General features: G+C 51.7%; 1 protein-coding gene across 2 annotated transcripts in view; it reads right to left on the reverse strand.

Annotated features, from left to right (window-relative positions):
• Positions 1-3,057: 3,057 nt before the first annotated feature.
• TRIM67 (tripartite motif containing 67) overlaps positions 3,058-22,061 on the reverse strand; it is a 29,768-nt gene continuing 10,764 nt past the window's right edge. Inside the window, exons 5-9 of one of the 2 annotated variants that reach the window (XM_017885619.1) lie at positions 20,417-20,562; positions 17,098-17,236; positions 14,637-14,940; positions 10,626-10,788; positions 3,058-9,223 (exon numbers count right to left, since the gene is read on the reverse strand). In XM_017885619.1, the coding sequence (XP_017741108.1) occupies positions 9,158-9,223; positions 10,626-10,788; positions 14,637-14,940; positions 17,098-17,236; positions 20,417-20,562 (818 nt within the window). In that variant the 3' untranslated portion in view covers positions 3,058-9,157. Of the gene's footprint in view, positions 9,224-10,001; positions 10,789-14,636; positions 14,941-17,097; positions 17,237-20,416; positions 20,563-22,061 lie in introns of those variants that run through there. The other variant, XM_017885618.1, reaches the window with a different exon arrangement.

A 22,061-nucleotide genomic window follows, 5' to 3' on the forward strand; every position in this document is an offset into this window, starting at 1 on the left:
AAGCTGGGGTGGGGGTGGGGCCCACGCTGACTTTGCTGTCTGAGTGAGAATAGAACAGAACTGCCATCCAGGCTGGGCTTGTGCTGGTCCAGGAGTGAAACAGACTTTTCCCGCTCTGCCAGCTGATCCCAGGTGTGGACCGAGGGAGGAGCGGCACACAGAGTGGGATGTCACAGGCATCCAGGTTTTGGCCACACAGTCTGCAGTGCTTGATCCTGTAGGTCCGTGGATGGCCTCAGGGCCCACCCAACTTTGCACGACGGCAGGTCTGACAGAGTCTGGCCATGGTGGGATTTCTGCAAGGATTGTGACTTCCTAAAGTCCTAGGCTCAATACCCAGGCTCCAGCTAGTGCACCTCCCTCCACAATCCTCCTGCTGATCTCAAATGTGACTCTGGTCATGCCACTGTCCTCCTGCAGCAGTCCCTCGCTCCCCATCACACACAGTCAGATTCCTTAAAATGACTTCAAAAGCCTTCACAACCTGACCGTGGCGCTCCTTCCATCCTGAACTATGTATTTTTCGTTTCCTAAACCTGCCCGGTCCTCTGCCCTCTTCCGCACACACTGCTCCCTCTGATGCGGGCCCCACCTGTGTCAGCAGCGCTCTTCTATTCTCACTCAGAGAGATCCAGCTTCTGCTGCTGCCAGAATGTGCAAACTGCCCACGACAGAGGCCAGCGCTGAGTCCCTGAAGAGGGACCATCCCGAGGAGACCACGTGGGCTACATCAGAGCTTTGCTAGCCTGGAAGATGATAGGAGGAAATACCTATTCCTGTCAAAGGTTTTCTTTTCCTGCCCACAGGGCCTGACTAGCTCCAGTAGCCTAAGGGCATACAGAGTGTTTGCTTGTCACCTGGCAGCAGGTTCCACAGGACAACACTGCTTCCAACCAAGGGACCTATTTGGCAGCTAAGGAGGTGCAAGATCAGGTGCGTGTTCCAGGGCCCATGATCCTAAACTGCTGGTCTGGTGGAATGAGGGGGAGGCCCGGTGCAGGTGCAGCTGAGGCGCCATCTCAGAGGCGCCTGTGAGGAGGAGGTGGCGTCTGCCAGAATGCAGCTTATGCCTTAAATCACCCTAAGCACAGCCATTACACTTAGAAGGTGCTGTGTCCCCATGAAATGACTGACTCCCAAGGACCCACTTGGGAAACTTGGGATTCCTGTTCCCACAATTCTTGGTTCTGTGGACTTAGAGACGCTGTTTCCCAAAGAGGGGAGCAGGGGACACGGCATTCCACGGAATCATTAGCTATGGTTGTTGTCTGGGCAAGAAGAGCCAGCACCTTGCGGGGCTGACTGACCAGGACTCTCCAGAGGAAGCAAGGCTGCTGTCACACAGAGAGGCCAGGAGGAGCCTGTCTGCATCCTGGTCATCCACTCAGGCATCTCTGGACACTGACTGTATCCGATTTTGATAGTAACTAGACAAGCGCAGCAATCCTGAAGTGAGACGGGCCCCGTGACCTAAGGCTTAGACCCCCCCAGGGATGAGTGTCTGGATCACACCAGCAGATAAGCTACCAAGGTCAGCAGAGACACCAAGGGGAATCTGGGAATGTCTTGGACAGGAGGCAGATAGTGCAGTTGCAGCTCTGAGGCCAGTGACAGTGACAGGGAACGTAGTTGGTTCCACCGACTTTCCTTTTTTTTTCCTTTTTTTTTTTTTTTCAGAGATAGGGTCTTGCTGTGTCATCCAGGCTGGAATACAGTGGTGTGATGGGAGTTCACTGCAGCCTCAACATCCTGGTCTCAAGCAATCCTCCCACCTCAACCTCCTGAGTAGCTGGGACTACAGGCATGAACCACTACCATGCCTGGCTAATTTTTTAATTTTTTAGTTGAGACAGGGCCTTGCTATATTACTCAGGCCGATCTCCAGCAGTCCTCCCGCCTTGGCCTCCCAAAATGCCGGGGTTACAGGTGTGAGTCACCGTGTCCAGGTGTGAGCCACCACGCTCAGCTGCCTCTTATAAGCATGGGTCGATGGAATTCTGGAAGAGCTTCTCCCCACACTGTCTGAAACACAGACCTGGCACTGTGTTGGGTTGTGGTGGGCACTGTAATGTCCCACTAGATTCCCTTTTGTGGGTGAAGGACTTTATTCCCTCAGCTGCTGAGAGTGGTTAGGGAAAACAGGCCTCAGCTGCCCGCCCTCTTCAGGGACTGGCTCAAGCCAGTTAAAATGGCCTTCGGGTTCATTTTTATTTTTTTATTTTATTTTTTATTTTTTATATTTTTTGAGAGGGAGTTTCACTCTTGTTGCCGAGGCTGGAGTGCAATGGCATGATTTTGACTCACTGCAACCTCCACCTCCTGGGTTCAAGCAATTCTCCTGCCTCAGCCTCCCGAGTAGCTGGGATTACAGGCGTGTGCCACCACACCCGGCTAATTTTTGTATCGTTTTAGTAGAGATGGGGTTTCACCACGTTGGCCAGGCTGGTCTCGAACTCCTGACCTTAGGTGATCCACCCGCCTCAGCCTCCCAAAGTGCTGAGATGACAGGCGTGAGCCACCCTGCGTGGCTATTTTTTATTTTTAACACAGGGTCTTGCTGTGTCACCCAGGCTGGAGTGCAGTGGCACAATCATGGCTCACTGCAGCCTTGACTTCCTGGGCTCCAGTGATCCTCCCACCTCAGTCTCCTGAGTAGCTGGAACTACATGTGCACCACCACGCCCAGCTAATTTTTGTATTTTTGGTAGAGATGGTGTTTCACCATGTTGCCCAGGCTGGTCTCAAACTCCTGGCCTCAAGTGATTGCCCACCTTGGCCTCCCAAAGTTCTGGGATTCCAGGCTTGAGCCACAACACTCAGCCTAGTTTAGAGTCATATGTAATCACCCTGAGATTTCCTGGGCATGCGAAGCAGAACCACGTTGACCCTGCTACTTAGTAATTCCCAGCCCCACTGGGGGAATTACTACAGGGGGAGAGACCGTGTGGCCTCTCCTCCTATAGCCTCTGCCCTGTCTGGTGGGCAGTCAGGGCCAGTTGGGAAAAAGGCGGACCTGACTTTGGAGCAGGAATTACAGACCACACCTCGTCTCTCTGTTGTTGGCAGTGTCAAAAGAATTTATTTCAAATCTGCTTAAGACTGTGGTAAAACTCAGGTTTTCCAAAAGGTAATACAGAAAGTTCAACCAACCCCCAAAGACCAGAAAACACAGTGTTTGCAATTCAAAAAATACAAACGCTTGTGGATACCAATACAAAAATTAGAAAAAAGTTGCTTTCCTTACCACTCCCCCCTACCCCCTGTGTTTTCAGTGGAACATCCACAGCAATAGGACCAAGAGCTGCCACCAAATACCAACAACGAGTGACCGAAAGTGGGTGCGATAGGGGAGGGGGAGGGAGGAGGAGAAATGGGGATAAAGAAAGGCAAGAAAATAGGAGTTCTGTCGACAGTCAAAACAAGGACACGAAGTTTTTTGTTTCTTGTTAAATCCCTTTGCCAACGTTAAACAAACACCTCTCATGCTTAATACAACAGCTTAGTGTCAAGGCAGCAATCCTACATCATGCATTGAACGTTTTCTGCTTTGCCCTCTCCCTGCTTCCTCTGGGTGCCAAGAAAGCCTGGGGCTCTGGATGTCCGGTTTCCAGGGCTAGGAGGAGTTGGAGAGGCTTCCCGGGCTGGGTCTCACCCAGTAAGCACCTGACACGCTCCTGCTACCGCAGTTGCAAGCAGTCACCTTCCCGAACCTGAAGCCTGGTTTTGGCCTCTCCTCAGAGCCTTACCCGAGGGCCTGGCCTGGTCTGCAGTGCCTGCATCACTGGCCCACAAGTCCCTAGGCCTTCCCCAGGACTGTGCTCTTTGAGAGAAGAGCGATGGCTCCGGATGAGACTTCCTTGGAGGTCTCAACTCCCAGCTCCTGACTGATGTCAACATCAATCATTGAAAAAGCCAGGGCCTCCCCCAACCTGCATAGCTCGTGCTGGTGAAGGCTCAGTGGTTATCAGTCATCTGAAAGTGACACGATGACCCACTAGCCCAACCAGCCTTCAAAACTTCGGCTCAGTTGCATCTCTTCCCACTATCCATGCTGGATTTCAAACCCACTCACACTGCAGAGACCCCTCGAAACAAAGGAGACAAGCTATGAGTTAAGAGACCCATTAGATACCAGAACTTAGGTAACAAAGAAGGCAGAGGCCTGGGTTAGTGTCCTTCCTTGGTTTAAAGGGGCTTCTGCACGCAGAGGCCTTGAGGCCTAGCAGTGAGACTGCTGACAGGCAGCCTGTTCACAGCACACACAGAGCGCTGTTCAAACAGCCCTGGCGGGGAATGGAAACATATGGGGTGTTACTTTCTATGGTCATAGGAAATCTGTCTTAAAGGTCTATTTTTCACGCTGGAGGCCAGGCAGCTCCTTGCCCTGGTCACAAGGAGGCTTGGATGGAAGACACTGGTCGGAGAACACTGGAATCCACTCCCCCGACAAGTTTGATTCACTTAATGGGACTCATTAGCTGAGATGCCAGAGGTGAAAGACTGCACTTTTTTTCTTTAAAAATGTTATTCTGTAATCCTCACAATACATCAGAGGAGGTAGGTTAGTATGACTAGTCCCATTTCAGGCGGGGATACTGAGGCACAGAAAGGATAAGAGATTGGCCCCCACCCATACCATGAATCACTATTAACGTCAGGTTAAAAGAGGGAAGTAACTGAGGGTTGAACTTGGTGTCTGATCAATACATCCTACCCGAAACCTGCTCTCATATTTTTACAGCCCAGATACGGTTAAAGCTGCAGGATCCTTTGATCTTCCGGGAGGAACTGCCAAGAATGTGGTCAAAAAACACAGCTACCGGCTCACTTGCAAAAGAAAAGTCCTGAAATTTTCCAGCATCACCATCTTGAATATTTGCCAATAACATCTGTTAGATTTTTTAAAAAACCAATTGAGGGCCACAAACCCATTAAGAAGTTCCTGTTGCTTCCAGTAAAACGTGGCCAAGGAAAACAAAGGTAACAAGTTTTGCTTTCTAGGAAAGGGGGAGCGGGCTGGGGGCATCTTCAGTGAGTAAAATTCAAGACCCAACAGGTTGGCATCTGTTGGGGTGGCTCACCCCATTTCCCCCTACCTGCCCCCTGAAGACCCATGGAAAATCCTGGGCTTGGGTATCAAGATAAAGGCTGGAAGCTTTGTCACAGACAGGCTTTCTATGGAGCAATGCAGCCGGCAAGCCACAGTTCCTCTGCAGATCCACACATGACAAACCACTAGCATAACCTGGTGGTTCTCAACTTGTGGAGGCCCCCAGGAGATATCTAGCAATGTCTACAGATACTTTTGGTTGTCACACCTAACTTGGGGGTTGCTACTGGCAGATGATGGGTACAGACCAGGGATGTTGCTAAACATCCTACAGTGTACAGAACTTACCGCAAAATGTCAGTAGAGGTTGAGAAACCCTGGCACCACCCCACAGGCTGTGCAACAGTGTTCTTCAGCATTCACATGTTGAGTCCCCCTAAGGACTGACCCTCACTACCACACAGCCAGCAGGTGGCCACGGGACCAGTAACAGCCTCCTTGACACTGAACCACCTGCCCACTGGTGCTGAAATGTGCCTTTCCAGGGGGACCAAGCCTTTCGCTTGCAATGAGAATTAAGGCTTAAATGCAAATATCCCTGGAAGAAATACACAAAGATCCTGCATTCTGATCCTTTCCTGAGAGTGCTGTGGTGGGGCGGAGGGCAGGGGCACCAAGAGGGAGAGAAAGGGCGCAAAGAGGAGGGTGGGCCCGCCCCCAGCTCTCTTGGTGAGCTCCACAGTGCCTGCCCAGGCTCAATCCGGAAAGCACCACCCTCCTCAAACTTGGTGGGCCATAGGGCACCTAGGGCACTGTTGCAACTACAAAGTACATATCAGGCTGAAGATGCAACCTGGAACTATATACAGTTTTATAGCGCTTAGGTCAGTTACCTTGTGGGTCAGTATTACTGGTGTCCTCTTTAATTGGAATCATTATTTTCCCAAGGAGAACAGAGAGGGGAAAAGCAGGCTTTGGGGAAATACCTTCCCCTGCTTTGAATTAGGAGCTGGGATGCTATGTATGCAGTGAGGTGCTAGTGGATATTTTCGGAAGAGATTAATTTTAAAAGGAAAAGGCATACACTTTGACCATACTTGCTCACTGGCAAAGAACAACTGCAGAACACATTACAGAGGCACTATTTACAATGCAATGGAACTCGACATTTTAAAACTACTTTGAATTCCTTTTTCACTGAAACTGCTTGATAGATTTACACCAAGTTACTCCCCAGCCAGCCCAACTAAAGCCTCATCTTGATATCATTTCTATGTACAAATATGCCACCATGATGTAACGTGTTATGGAATTCGATGGTGGATGAGAATTCCATGACCTGTCATTTCTACTCCGAAACCCGGGACCTTCCCGGCCATGAGGAGTTGATAAGTTCCTTCTTCACTTTTCTGAACCCTCAAAAACACAAGTGTGTGGCACGGACCTGCCCTTCTCTTTGAAGTCAGAACATTGAAGGTGTTTTGTGCTGAAGACGGGAGAGGCGTGTGTGAAGGAGAGCTGGATGCCGTCCCTGGCATCGGCTGTATTGCTTCTGGGCTCGTGGAGGAGTCAGAAAAGGGAGATTCTCAGCCCCCAAGCTCAGGGCAGCAGTCAGGAGGAGGGAGTCCTTGCTGCACCTCTCTGGACTTCAGGGAATTTTTTTCTGAAAAAGGCCACCAGATTTGTGGGCATTTCCCTCCTGCACTTTCCACTTCTCTCCTGACCTGGATGCTGCTCCTTCAAAGGAGTTAGGTTCAGGGTAGCTCCAGGCAGCTTGTGCTCCAGTGATGGGCGCTTCCTCTGCAGAGGCGGGGTCACCTGGTGACCCGGTGGAGGCTCCACAGCCTTCCCCGGGGCTCCCCTGTGAGAAGCTCCTGTCACCACGCAGCCCTCATTCTGGGGGCAGGGGGTAGGTCTGTTTTTTTCAGAAGACAGCCAGACACTTCCCAAAGCTGATAGCTTCCTCAGCCCTAGGAAAGTGGTGACTGCTCTTCATCCTCAATCTTTAGGGATCTTCTCCATGCTCCAAGCCATGGCCACCCAGAGCTATGGCTAAGGATGAAGCTGCAGGGATATGGGAGGCAGAGGCAGCGGTGCGGGCAAGGATACAGGGTCCTAGGTCTTGTATGTTACCTCCAAGGGCTCTGGACGGGGCTCTGGGATGGGAGGAGGAGAGCCAGAAACCGCTTGGTGAGATGACAAGGAAGAGGCAAGACCTAGACTTCCACGAAGCAGATGGCTCCCAGGCTCTGCAGCAGAGGCTGCAACACAGCACCAAGCAGCTCCTGGAGACGGGGCAGCTGGCCTTGTCAGCCACATCGCAGAGACAGCGGACCAGGCAGACTTGCAGACCAAGAGCGTGAGCTTTGAGGTAGGATTGTCGGGCCTGCTGAGTGGAGGCGGGGGACCTGCATGGCTCTGGCAGGCGGTTACTCAGAAAGCAGGCGTGGTATCTGAACAGGAAGGCAGAACCAAGGATGCACAGTTGGTGCCGGTGTACGGGGCGAGTTTTTATAAAAATCCAGTCCAGCAAATTGATAAGTCACTTCTCAGCCTCAGAAATAAAATGCTTGACAAAATATATTCTTTTTAAAAGGAGAGAGAAATGTTACTACCAGGTGGAGCTGGAGGTGGCAGGTGACTGGGGAGATGAGAGGAGGGAGGAGAGGAAGGGTTCCCTGGGAACAAGAGCCCGGCAGGCTCAGAACCCCTGTCGTGAGCTGTCTCTGAGAGGTGTGGATGACTCAATGTGGATCTCAAGGGAGAAGCCTGGTGTTTCCAGAGTCCTGCCCTCACAGGTCAGACTCAGCACACCCAGTCTCACAGTGGGAAACTGGGAGACAAGGTACCTGATATTGCTCTTCTATTTTCTGCCTTCCCCAGAGATCCCGCCCACCACATCAGGGCAGAGCCATCCCTGCCTGCCACAGGGGCCACTTGTGTTCATGATGCTTTCATAACAACAATAGGGTGGACTGACTAGAATAGGCTTTCCCAGGGTCTGCCATCTTAAATGCTTATGAGTCTGAGAGTGGTTCTGCTCAGAAGAGCAATCTGGATGCATTTTCAGTTAACTTCTTGGGTTGCCAGTTTCAGAAAGGAGCCACCACCAGGTGAAGACTTATGACATAGTTGTTAAAATTATTGTGTTTTCACGTGGATTTAAGAACTAAGAACTGAGTGAATTAATTTTAGGAGACTGTCATGCTTGTGTGTCGGGGGGGGATGTATGTGTGTATGTGAGAGACACAGAGAGAGAGAGAGAAGGAGGGAGGGAAAGAGAGGGAAAGATGGAAGGAAGAGAGAGGCAGGGATGGAGGAAAGGAAGAGAAAGAAGAAGGAAAGGAAGAAAGAGCACGAAGGAGGGAGGGAAGGAGAGAGAGAGAGAGAGAGAGAAGGAGGGAGGGAGAAGAAATGAAGGAGGGAGGAAAACAGAGAGAGAACACAATTGGCTGACTAATAAAGGAAGCCATTTTAAAAGGTTCTCAACACTTCAGTGAGAGAGGCAAAAGTCTAGCAAGAATGATTAATATACCTTTCTATGAATCCTGCTTTGGGTCTGCAAGTGACAGGCACTACTAAAGACTCTAGGACCAAGAAGCTAGAAGATAACTTTCTCAGCATGATGAGAATCTGCAGTCTTGGGACTCTGAGGAGGCAGGGTCCCCGCAGAGGGCCAACACCTGGGGTGTGGGATTACAGCGCAGCTCCTGACTGCCACTCTCAGGAGGCCAGTCTCAAAGTCTACCTTCCTCTCCCTCCAAAAAAAGATAAGCTTTGAAAACAGATGGCAGGAAACACAGACATGAAGCCTGAATGCTGACTCCCTTGAGAAAGGTCCTTCTTGGGGAGCGTTCATAACGTCTGGGTGGAATAAGGGTGACACACGTACCCGCCTTTGCCACTGACAGTGGCAGCTGTGAGCAAGGCCCTTAGACCCATTCCCCGTGCCCCCAAGAAAATGTGTTTCTATGACATTCCACGCTGCCAGGTTGTACCCATGACTTGCGTATCCTGCTTTTGTGGGTTATTTGAGCTTAGTGAGAATGGTGAGCATTTTGCCTGTGAATGTCAGTGTCACAGGCGCAGTGCCGAGCTGGAGCGGAGCTAATTGCCTGACAGCTTTGGCCGCCCCAGGTTAGTCGGCACTTCCAATCCTGTGTGCAGGGTGACCTGGAAAAGAAGACAGGGGAAGTGAGGGTGGGAGAGGCTGCCGCAGGGGCCCTGAGTGCTCCAAAGGCACCGCAGACACCGGCAGGATCCCCTGCTGGCTCCAGGGCCATCCATGCAACAGCTCAGGGCTGCTGTATACTGGTGAATATTATGTCACTCAATATCCCTAATTAAAGGCTATGTTGGTTTGCACCTTTTTCCTCATAATAAGAATCACCCAGCTGACTAGTTCCTCATTTTGCCAGAGCTGCCAGAGCCGGGCAAAGTAGATGCTGTCCCAGGAGCATGGCTCTCACGCACTGGCTCTCGTGGTTACATATTTGTGTCTACTTTCTAGCCATGACCTTCTTTCCTTTCCTATTAATCCCATTCTATTAACTGTGAGGAATAATAGCCAACCTTTTATTGTTTTTTATTAAAAAAGCTTATTTGTTCATTGGTAGAGATGGTGTCTTGCTAGTTCCCCAGGCTGGTGTCAAACTTCTGGGCTCAAGCGATTCTCCTGCCATGGCCTCCCAAAATACTGGGGTTACAGGCGTGAACCACCATGCCTAGCCAAGGCTATCTTTTATTTTATTTTATTTTTTTGAGACAGAGTCTTGCTCTGTCACCCAGGCTGGAGTGTAGTGGCGCAATCTCGGCTCACTGCAGGCTTCGCTTCCCAGGTCACGCCATTCTCCTGCCTCAGCCTCCTGAGTAGCTGGGACTATAGGCGCCCGCCACCACACCCGGCTATTTTTTATTTTTTATTTTTTATTTTTTTGTATTTTTGGTAGAGACAGGGTTTCACCATATTAGCCAGGATGGTCTCGATCTCCTGACCTCATAATCTGCCCGCCTCGGCCTCCCAAAGTACTGGGGTTACAGGTGTGAGCCACCACGCCCGGCCAAGCCTATCTTTTAGGTTGCCACAAATCCCTTTTGCAAATGAGTAGAAGATCAAATCGATCAATCAGTGATTGATGTAGACTCCTCAATATTCAGGGCCACAAAACAGGACCTGCCTCCCCACACTCAACTCCCCAGCCCAAGTGGAGGAGGACTCTACTAAGACGACGGATGGCATCTTCGTGTTTCTCCCTTCCTTACACCCTCCTGGGCTCTCATTCTTGTCTCTCTGCTTCAGGCCTCCTGAGCTACCAGCACTCCCCAGGGACTGGGCTCAGCCATGAGCTCTGTGTCTCCAGAAGCTGCCACCTTAGGGTCCCTGGGTGTCCCAAGTGAACAAGTTAGAAAGGAACGTCTCTAGGAAACGTCCAAGGCAGTCCACTCAATAAGCTTTGTCTGGGAAGGCTCTGTGGTCCGCTTCTTTATGGCCCACTCTGCCCATGGGCACTGCAGAGACTTGTGGGCAAACAGTGGGGAGCAGCCAGACCAGGTCTGGCCCGGGGGAGGCGTGTACCTGCACATTGCGGTTGAGGCTGAGGGCTGGCATGAAGACCCCGTCCACGTGGCTGAAAGCTGTGGGGCCCTGCTGCTGCCCGTTGATGAAGAAAGTGAGGGTGTGCTTATTCAGGTCCAGCAGCACGCCCACGGTGGCCCCCTTGCACACGCCGCCTTCCGTCCTGGGAAGAGAGTCCCCAGGAAGACCATCACCACACCCAGCCTGGGATGAAGGGGATTAACTCAGGAGAATTATTTATTTATTTGGAGACACGGTCTCACTCTGTCACCCAGGCTGGAGTGCAGTGACGCCATCTCGGTGCACAACAGCCTCGCCCTCCCAGGCTCAAGAGATCCTCCCACTTCAGCCTCCCGAGTAGCTCGGACTACAGGTGCATGACATGAGACCCAGCTAATTTTGTTTGTGTTTTTTGTAGAGATAGGGGTCTCACTATGTTACCCAGGCTGGTCTTGAACTCCTAGGCTCAAGTGATCTTTCCACTTTGGGCTCCCAAAGTGCTGGGATGATAGCCATGAGCCACCATGCCCGGGCAGGAAAATTATTTATAGGATGCTGGGAACACCCTCACTTAAACATGGCCCCCAAGGTGGTGGTGGGGTGCTCTCCTGGCATATGAGCCTTCTCTCACAGTGGACACGCCTTGTTAACAGGCCATGATGAAGACTCCCCTAGAGGAACCACGCTGTTCAACCCCCTCTTCCTGAGAGCATCTGGGATCTGCATACTAGAAAAATCGGGTTCTGATGAGTAGGTCTCATTTGAAACTGTGGAGCATGGAGAATGGGTAAGAAAGGCACCTTTTCCTGCCAAAGAAAATAACTGACTTGGTGCCCTTTTCTGTTTTAGGCAAGTGAGGATGCTGAGGTCGATGAAGATGTGGCCATCCAGGCCTTCAGGAAATTTTGAAAGGCCCCTACCCTACATTGGCTCATCTTCCCAGAAACATCCTAGGGTCCCTCGAAAAGCAGTGTATGCCAGGCAGAAGGGTGCTGAAGTTGAAATCAAGTCCTCTGTTGGAGTCACCATCCCACAGGTGACCAATAGCAGAACCTTGAGAACGTCCATTCTGCTCTTGATCAGTGTTGGCAATGTCGTACTTCGTAGGTGGTAAGAATTAACATCCACCTGGTGGAAGCGAATCTATTAATAAAAGTAAGGAACATGCTCCCAAGGGCAGCTTGGCTGACCATGTCTTCTCCCATGGGCCGAATCCTGCAGACTCTCCTTCCCTTCCCTGAGGTGGTTTTTCATTTTTGAGTGGATGTTTCTCCCTGTGACCCAGGCTGAAGTGCAGTGGTGCCATCATGGCTCGCTGTTACCTGAAACTCCTGGGCTCAACGGATCCTCCCACAAGCCTCAGGGATAGGTGGGACTACAGGCACACACCATGCCCGGCTAATTTTTAAAATATTTTATAGAGACGAGGGCTTCACTATGTTGCCCAGGCTGGTCTTGGACTCCTGGGCTCAAGGGATCCTCCTGCCTCAGCCTCCTAGGTAGCTGAGACTACAGGCTTGAGCCACCGCGCCGGCTCAGGGCTGAGGTCTTAGCCTTGACCTTAGCAACGCCACTCTGCTAAGAAAACCTTGTTTGTCCTTCCAGATTGAGAATGAGTTGATCTACTGGACGCTGCTGGTAGGGCAGAGGGAAGGTGAGCAGCGAGAAGGATTCACGACAGGAAGTCCCGAGGAGGACTTGGTCCTGCCCAGACAGGTGTTTCCGGATTGGGCAGGGCTTCCCCGAGGGTGCCCCGGCAGGTGGGAGAAGGGAACTAAAACCGCGCTGTTGGTGCTATTTGGATACTGACCACCGGGTGGCGGTAGTGACCCACGGGAGGTGCAGAAATGAGTCCGACCTAAGCAAAGCCTCAGGCCCAGTCAGCTCTGGGATCCAACTTCCCAGCTTTCTCGACTTCCTCCCAGATAGCGCTTACCCTACCCGGTCCACATCCCAGGGTGGGAGGACATGCAGAAAGGGGCAGATTCTCTCTACCTTCTCATGGCCCCACTTCCCTTCTGTTTTTCTTACTGAGGTGGCACCAAGGGGCCATCAAGGATAGCAAAGGCCCAAGTGCTCGGCAGCCCTTGGGAGGAGTGTGGTGGCCAATGGCCGGGAGAGCTGCGGAGTCTGCACTGCACAAACCGAGGCTGGGGTCCTGGGCTCAACCCTGACAGTGTCAACTGGCCGCATGGCCTGAGCCATTGTCCGACCTTCCTAAGCCCAGGCTTTTTATTTATTTATTTTGTAGAGAGGAGGGTCTCACTATGTTGCCCAGGCTGGTCTTGAACTCCAGGGCTCAAGTGATCCTCCTGCTTCGGCCTCCCAAGTAGCTGGGACTACAGGTACACAGCACCATGCCTGGCTAATTTTTAAAATTACTATTATTTATAGAGACAGGGTCTCACTAAGTCGCCCAGGCTGGTCTCAAACTCCTGGGCTCAAGCAATCCTTCTGCCTTGGCCTCCTTAGGTGCTGGGATTACAGGTGCGAGCCACCATTCCAGTCTAAGCCCCACTTTTATAATCTGTAAAATGGCAACAATAATAGCACTTTTGCAAGGATTAAATGAGCTCAAGATACATTGAGTGCTTCCTATACAGCACTGAGCACAAGTAAGGGCTTGACAAATGCTTCTTGTTATTACTCCTGCCAGCAAGCAGGGTATCTGGGTGCCAGTTTGGCTTCAGCAAGCAGAGACGGAGCTGATGGGCCTGGACTTGGCCCCTCTGTGGGCAGGAGGGAGAATGGCCAGCTTGCAGGGTCTGGGCAGACGCACAGAGCTGCCCGCCTCTTCCCCAGGACTCAGGAGAGAAGGGGCCCTGCCTACCAGCAAAGAGGCAGGCAAACAGGGTCCTGAGGGCCCTCGGGCAAGTCCTTGGCCCAGATTAGACCTGGCTTCCCTGAGAAAGAAGAAGCTGGTCCTTCCTCTGCAGGAAGGTGCCCCAGGGGCTGTTATAGGAGCTGCAGGTGGGTCCAGGGCACTGAGAGCCTCCAGGTCAATTTTGCCTGGGACTGGGGCCAGCGAAGTCAAGGTCAGCTCCTTGAAGTTCCTCACCCCTTCCTGCTGGGGAGATGGCCCTTAGCAGACCAGAAGCAAGGCTCCATAGCAAGGAGGTGGCGCCAGGTGTCCGCAACTTGCAATTCTCCATTTCTGGCCTTGGGGATTCTTCACCCCCACGTCCATCCCCACATGCCAGCCAGTTGTGAGCACAAAATCCCTGGGAGAGGAGAAAGAGTACGGGGCTATGGTGCAGGTGTGTTGGGGGTGGGGGGGGCACTGCCTTCTCTGTGTCTGAGAGCCCAAGGCACCCTGGAGAAGCCCAGGCCTCGGGGGCAGTCCCGGAGGACCCATCCCTGTCTGCCCTCCTAACAGAGGCCCCAGTAGTGACACAGGCCAGGACCTGAGTCTCCTGTGTCCACACTGGTGACCCTACTCCCAGGGCCAGTCTCAGGGCAAAGCCACAGCTGTAGGCACCCTTGGCAGACTCGTTTTAGTAGTGAGCACCCCAGCCATGCCCTCTGCTACTGCCCTGTCGAGGGCCCGGTCCTGCTGAGGCTCAAGCGCACATGAGACCAGGGCAGTGGCCAGGATCACTGCAGGGAAGTTAGTGGCAATGACCTGGTCACAGCTCTGAGGACATCAACCCCAGTGGTGCCCATTAACGCCCTGTGGTGACTCAAGCCTGGGTTGACAGTTGCAAAGGAAAGTGAAGCTGGACCAGAAAGAAAACTACGATCTCCATATCCCAGCAGAGGCCCGCTGGGTAACTTGGGAGACCCATCTGTGCGGGTGCTGTGCAAATCACCATAACATACCCTCATCTGGGCTGCAGGCCAGTTCTACGTGGGCAGAGTCAAAGCTTCCTAGAAAATGGAGACCAAAGTGGCTGAAAATACCTCCTCCCAATTCCTGCTGGCTCTGGGGAAAGCAGAAGGGACACTGGTCTTCAGGACCCTCATTCCCAAACAACCTGTGTCCACGGGAGGCAGGATGGGGCCCAATCGCACCTGTTGGTGTGGGAGTTGCAGTGCATGAACCAGCTGCGGTTGTTGTCCACATACATGGCCCAGGCCTTGTCATCCTTGCCCAGCATCATGTCCTTGACCACGCTGGCCCTGGCCACCCCGAAGGCGGGGTCTGGGTGGTTGTCGTACCGGTCCACGTGTAGCTCCCAGTAGTGCACGCCCTTGGAGAACGCAGCTGTGCCCAGCACCACCCGGTCATCATAGCTGCTGCAGGTGGCTGTCTGGTTGTCGTTGGATAAAATGATGTCCCGATGCCCAGAGTTGGGGTCAAATGTGAACCAGGCCACTAAAAAGGAAGGAGGCGAGACGAGCAGGGTCAGGGGATGGAATTTGCTAGTAGTTTCTAACTGGTCAGAGACACAAACACACTCACTTCTGTTAGAAGGTCGGCATCCAGGAGTGAAGGTTCTTTCCTGTATGATTACCACACACGTGCACACACACACACATGCACACGCTTACACACACGCTCTGCTCTGTGTTCATCCAAGTTGCTAGCCCTATGAGCCCGGCCTTGCCAAGGATTTTCAGGCCTCAAAGCTTCAAATCTAGATGCATTTCCCGGTCTTGGTTTCTAAAACCCTTCCAAACGCTCAGACACGTTGTAAGTACAGGAGGAAATAGGCGGGGTGCGGTGGCCCACGCCTGTAATCCCAGCACTTTGGGAGGCCGAGGTGGGTGGAGCACTTCAGGTCAGGAGTTTGAGACCAGCCTGGCCAACATGGCAAAACCCCATCCCTACTAAAAATACAAAAATTCATGGCCGGGCATGGTGGCTCATGCCTGTAATCCCAGCACTTTGGGAGGCCGAGGCAGGCAGACCATGAGGTGAGGAGATGGAGACCATCCTGGCTAACATGGTGAAACCCCGTCTCTACTAAAAATACCAAAAAATCAGTCGGGCGTGGTGGTGGGCGCCTGTAGTCCCAGCTACTCGGGAGGCTGAGGTAGGAGAATGGTGTGAACCCGGGAGGCGGAGCTTGCAGTGAGCCGAGATCACACCACTGCCCTCCAGCCTGAGCGACAAAGCGAGGCTCCATCTCAAAAAAAAAAAAAAATTCGGTGGGCATGGTGGTGGGCACCTGTAGTCCCAGCTACTCAGGAGGCTGAGGCAGGACAATCACTTGAACAGGGTGGCAGAGGTTGCAGTGAGCCAAGATTGCGCCATTGCACTGTGGGCTGGGCAACAGAGTGGGACTTCCTCTCAAAAAAAAAAAAAAAAAAAAAAAGAAGTACAGGAGGAAATAGATATTGATGAGCCACCTCGTGGGTGGGAGATTTGAGACACAGAGAGGTGAAGTGATGGGCCAAAGTCACAAAGCTCAATTCTCCATTTTGCAGCCCATCAGCCACTGTCCCCTTTTGCTCCCCAGCCCCCCAGTTTGTCGGAAGTGAGGCCCTTACTCTAAAGTCATGACCACAATGCACAGGGCAAGGACCGCTCATCTCTAGGCAGGAGAGTCTAGAGGCAGAAGTTAGTGAGCTCTCCTCTAGGGGCGTACAAAGTGGACTCTGCAGGTGGCACCATTTTCAGAAAAGTGTCCCTGGCTGGGTCTTTGACACCGGCATCTGCTCCTGCTCCTTCTCCTCCCTGCCTCTAGGAGACCATCCAGCTGTGGCAGTCAGAGGACGTGTAGACTCAATGATGAAAACGAATACAGGATTTGCCCTCTTCTTGGAGGCAGTGGGGAGCTGGAAACCGCCTCTGCAGCCTGGGCTGGGCCACGCCGGGTGGGGCAGGACTCTCTTTGGAATGTGATTTCTATTTCTCTCATCGCTCCCTGCTAAGAACTTAGATGATCAAAATTCCACTGAATTAATTTCAACATGCTGTTGTTGCCCAACACCTAGAAGGCTGGGTAGGTGTATAAACCACTGGATGTGAGCTCCGATGCTGGGGGTTAAAGAGCCCTCTTCCGCTGTGAGAAAGGCTCAAATGTAGGGACTGGTGTGGGCCCACTGCATCTATCGTGGAGTTTTCTTGTCTGGGACTGTCCTACTCACTCCTCGGCCCTTGAGAAGTGGGAGAAGTTTAGCCTCCCTCAGCTACTTCACATTTAGTCCAGCACACTGGGGTAAAGAAATGTTTCTTTCGTGGCTTGTAGGCCACGTGGGTGCAGCAAGGAGCTGTGTGTGCAGAGCAGGGTGAGGCGTATGCACCTCAACAGGCCCCTCCGACCCTGCACTTCCTCCCTCCACCATCTTCAGCAGCTCATCCTTTGCCCTGGTCCACGGGATGAAATGTGGGTTGGCCCTAGGAGTCAATCTTTGTCCTTTGGGAGGCTACCTATGGTCCCAGAAGGACACGCCCTTGGAGAACCCAGATGTGCCTAGCACCACCCCCACCCCCACTCCGTCATCATAGGTGCTGCAAGTGGCTGTCTGCTTGTCATTGGATAAAATGATGAATCCGTTCTTCCCACTAAGAGATCCCGATGCTCACCATCGGACGTCTGCAGGACGACAGTTTTACTGTAAGGCCCGACACCAGAAGAGTTGAAAGCTTTGACTCGGGCGTTGTAGGTGCTGTTGAAGTGAAGACCATCGATGGTACACAAAGTCTCCTTACCGACGTACACTTCCTGAAAGAGAGCAATGCTGCTCACCAGGCTCCTCTAGCATTTGGAAAATTCCTCTTAGCAAATGGCTTCTGGAAACACATTGATGTTAAAAGTGCTTTTGCCAGGCGTGGTGGCCTGTAGTCCCAGCTACTCAGGAGGCAGAGGTGGGAACATCGCTTGAGTCCAGACTGGGCAACATTGCAGGACCCCATTTCTAAACAACTTTTGTTTTTATTTTTTTGAGGGACAGAGTCTTGCTCTGTTGCCAGGCTGGAGTGGAGTGGCGTGATCTCGGCTTACCGCAGCCTCCGCCTCCCGAGTTCAAGTGATTCGCCTGCCTCAGCCTCCCAAGTAGCTAGGACTACAAGCATGCACCACCATGCCCAGCTAATCTTTATATATATGTTTTTTAGTAGAGATGGGGTTTCCCTATATGTTGGCCAGACTGGTCTCGAACTCCTGACCTCAGGTGATCCTCCTGCTTGGCCTCCCAGAGTGCTGGGATTACAGGCGTGAGCCACCATGCCCAGCCAAAAAATTTTAAAAAAAATTCTTACCCAAATAGAAGTTAATAAAAAGGGAAATTGCGTTCAGTCATGGCTGGCTCACAGAACTTGACCAACTTGGGCATGAATGCCTTACTACTGGCTGTCTGGCCCCTCTGCCTATGAAGTGGCGAGGCGTGATGGAGTCCTGGTGAGGCGACTTCCCAGGTCTGCAGCCAGCCAGGATACTGACCAGGAACATCCTGACTCTGCCAAGGTCAACCTGGTCTACAAGACTATTGAGCCACAGGGCACATCCACTCCTTTGTCTCCTCCCACCCCTGAGGCTGGCATTTTCCACTCCTTAGCCCTCCTGGAGCTGCTGTTTTCCTGGTCTTTCCAAAGGGTGAGACATTTCTGCATCAGGCCCCAAAGATACTTTTCTTTTCTTTCTTTCTTTCTTTTTTTTCTTCCCTCCCTCCCTTCTTTCTTTCCTTTCTTTCTTTCTTTCTTTCTTTCTTTCTTTTCTTTCTTTCTTTTTCTTTCTTTCTTTCTTTCTTTCTTTCTTTCTTTCTCTCTCTCTCTTTTCTTTCTTTCTTTCTTTCTTTCTTTTCTTTTTCTTCCCTCCCTCCCTCTTTTCTCCTTCCTTCCTTCCTTCCTTCCTTCCTTCCTTCTTCCTTCCTTCCTTCCTCCTCCCTCCCTCCCTTCTCCTCTCTCTCTCTCTTTTCTTTCTTTCTCTCTCTCTTTCTTTTCTTTCTTTTCTTTCTTTCTTTTTTCTTTTTCTTTCCCTCCCTCCTTCCCTCCCTTTCTCCCTTCACTTCCTCCTTCCTTCTTCCTTCCTCCCTTCCTTCCTTCCTCCCCCTCCCTCCTCTCTCCCTCTCTCGTCTCTCTATCTCTCTTCTCTCTCTTTCTCTCTTTTCTCTCTTTCTCTCTTTCTCTCTTTCTTTCTTTCTTTCTTTCTTTCTTTCTTTCTTTCTTTCTTTCTTTCTTTCTAGACAGAGGCTCACTCTGTCACCCGGGCTGCAGTGCAGTGGTGCAATCTTGACTTACTACAATCTCTGCCTTCCAAGTTCAAGTGATTCTTGTGCCTCACCCTCCAGAGTAGCTGGGACAACAGGCATCTGCCACCACGCCTGGCTAATTTTTGTATTTTAAGTAGAGATGGGGTTTCACCATGTTGACCAAGCTGGTCTCAAACTCCTGACCTCAAGTGGACCACCCGCCTTGGTCTCCCAAAGTGCCGGGATTACAGGTTTGAACCACCGTGCCTAGCCCCCAAAGATACTTTCATAAAGATTGAGCTTGTTCCTCATTCGCTTCAAAGTTACCTTTGTCCTATTCAACCCCCAAAACGCATAGCCTTTTGCCTCTCCCATGTCATTATTTTCTGCTAATTAAATAATGTGGTCTAAGATCACAGCTAATCCATATAGGAGCCATAGCTCAAATCCAGGTCTGTCTGCATGCAACATCCACACTTTTCCCACTATAAGACCCTCTTCCTTATAAACCCTAGCCCTTGGGTCTAGCTTTTGTTAGTGGCCATGTCTCAAAGAGGAGGGACCACTTTTGAGCTCTGTGGCTGCTTCTTTTAATATTTCCAAACAGCCTTTTCTTTCTTTCCATTTCAAAAATACTGACTCTCCTCTTGATTTCTGGTGGATGAGCTCTTTCAGTTCTTGGCTCATTTTCCCAACAGGAGTGACTGGGGTCTGCACTCAGTGACCTGGCTTGAGCTACCTCATCTTACCTCCCTAATTGGCCCATATTCACATGGGACTCAGTAATTCCCAAGGAAGTGCTGCAACTATTTCCCTAATTCTTACATTCCTGTATTTTTCAAACACAAAGTAAAACGACACATACATACATCTCTTTGAGAGAAACTAAGGGAATGTTGACCTTCGGCAAGGTTTGTTAAATGGGTGCAACTTCCCAGGAGAAGAGATGCAAGAGTTGTTATGATTGCAGTAGTTTGTTAGAATGAGTGTTTATTTAATCATTTCGGGGCCAGGAACCAGGTGATCTGAGAAGCCCAGAGTTTGTGCTCCCTAGCATTCACGTCCGCCTGAATGTCACGGAGTGAAATCTCGAGATGGTGCTCTATTAGGGCTGGACTGGGGTGGAGTCCTGCTCCACGGTTTCCAGCAGATGGGAGTAGAAGATGCATTTCTGGTTCACTAAGAACCTTTATTGCCCCCATGGCAATCTATCAGCAGTGACATGACTAGAATGTTGTCCCAATTCAACAACATAGAGGATTTATCCAGCATCCTCTATGTGCCCAGCACCTTGCCAGGTATAGGAGGGTCAGACAGTGCTTCCTTGTCTCCAGAAATGATACCTCCCAAGTCAAGACAGAGCCAGGTGAAATAATTAGAGGATCAGACAAGACAAGGTGTGATAAAACCCGTTGAGGGAATATGTTGCTGTGTGAGGGGCTGGGGGTAAACGGGAAAGGAGGTGGGTGCAGGGAACACCTTCTCTGAGTTCTCCTCTAGTTCCACGCTTGTGTCAGTCCTCCCAGACCTAGCCCTTGGGAGGGAAGCCCCATCTCCCTGAGCCCAGCCAGCCCTCTTTATCCTTTTGGCCAGTGTCCCCTCGGGATGGCAACACAGTGTCCCCATGGGCTGAACCAGAGCTTGGGGCAGTGGGAGCCACTCTGGCCTCTGCATCGGTACCCTCAATCCCCGCCAAATAGGCAGCAAGGCCTCACCCGGAACTGCCCCCCGGCGCCGTCGTCCAGCTCCAGGATGTAGCCGTCCACGGGGCTGTGGGTGAAGGGTGGCATCCTCCAGGCCAGCGTGACACTATTGTTGCGGGTGCAGCATTTCTCCAGCTGCAGTAGGGGGACGGGTGGCACTGTGAGAGGGACACGCATGAGTTAGTGCATGAAGCCCTCCGAGGGCCCCAGCCTGGTCCCCCACCCCACTCCATACCAGGGGTCCTGGCCCCCAGAGGACAGCCAGGCTAAATTCCTTCCCTGGCCACCCTGTAGTCACTCCCAGACGCCCAGGAGTCGGTGTCCAGGTGGGCTGGGGATGAAGGCAAGCACAGGTGACCTTGCGCTTCTCAAACCTAGGGGTTGTCCTTCCTGGAATCTCAGGGGGCCCGTGGCAGACAGCCCCACCCCTCTTGAGCCTATGGCCCTATGGAAGGATGTCCTCTTTACCATCTGCCCACTGAGAACCACTGGTTTTGACTCAGACTCATGAGGAACGCATAAACAGTTCCATCAGAGTCCAGGTTCCCTGTGCTCCTGTGTGTGGCACAAGCCCCAGGGATCCTCTCTGCAGGGCCCACAGCTAAGTGGCAGCCAGACTGCAGCTCATGCCTGGAACTGGGAAGGTGAGGGGAGATGCCTTTAAACCTTTGGCTGGAAGCATTTGAAAGATCAGGGGATGAGATCCAGGCAACAGAAGCAAGTCTCGAGTATTGGACAGTCAACCTAAAGAACTAAGGATTTGAATCAGTTGTATCAGAAGTCCTATTAAGGTGAGAGTGGGAGAAGTTTTTTTTTCGTGTTTTTTTTTTTTTTTGGAGACGGAGTCTCGCTCTGTCGCCCAGGCTGGAGTGCAGTGGTGCGATCTCGGCTCACTGCAAGCTCTGCCTCCTGGGTTCACGCCATTCTCCTGCCTCAGCCTCCTGAGTAACTGGGACTACAGGCACCCGCCACCATGCCCGGTTAATTTTTTTTTTTTTTGTATTTTAGTAGATATGGGGTTTCACCGTGTTAGCCAGGATGGTCTCCATCTCCTGACCTCGTGAAACGCCTGCCTCGGCCTCCCAAAGTGCTGGGATTACAGGCATGACCCATGGAGCCCGACCAAGTGGGAGAAGTTTAAAATTTTTCTAGCTCTAGTCAGGCTCAAGAGATTTTAGAAATCGATAGAGTTCACTTTGACCTTTTTTTTTAAAAGGAAAATGGAAACACTGCTTTTGTTAAAAGTACGTATTTCAGTTTGGTTCCAAGAATTCGGCACGCGACTGGCTGAGCACAGCCTGACTCCCAGCCTCAGTTAACGAGCTGGTAGGAGTCCTTGCTTCATCCCCTGGGCCCTGCTACTCTGCTCTCCCGCTTCCTCTCTGAACCCTGACCAGCCAGTGACCCCATCCAGTCCAGTTACCCCTGACAGTCCAGTGACCCCATCCAGTCCAGTTACCCCTGACCAGCCAGCGACCCCATCCAGTCCAGTTACCCCTGAAAGTCCAGTGACCCGATTCAGTCCAGTTACCCCTGAACATCCAGTGACCTCATCTAGTCCAGTTACCCCTGACCAGCCAGTGACCCCATCCAGTCCAGTTACCCTTGACCATCCAGTGACCCCATCCAGTCCAGTTACCCCTGACCATCCAGTGAC

This window comes from Rhinopithecus bieti, unplaced genomic scaffold (genome assembly GCF_001698545.2).
Source record: "Rhinopithecus bieti isolate Rb0 unplaced genomic scaffold, ASM169854v2 scaffold_14839, whole genome shotgun sequence".
Lineage (NCBI taxonomy): Eukaryota > Metazoa > Chordata > Mammalia > Primates > Cercopithecidae > Rhinopithecus > Rhinopithecus bieti.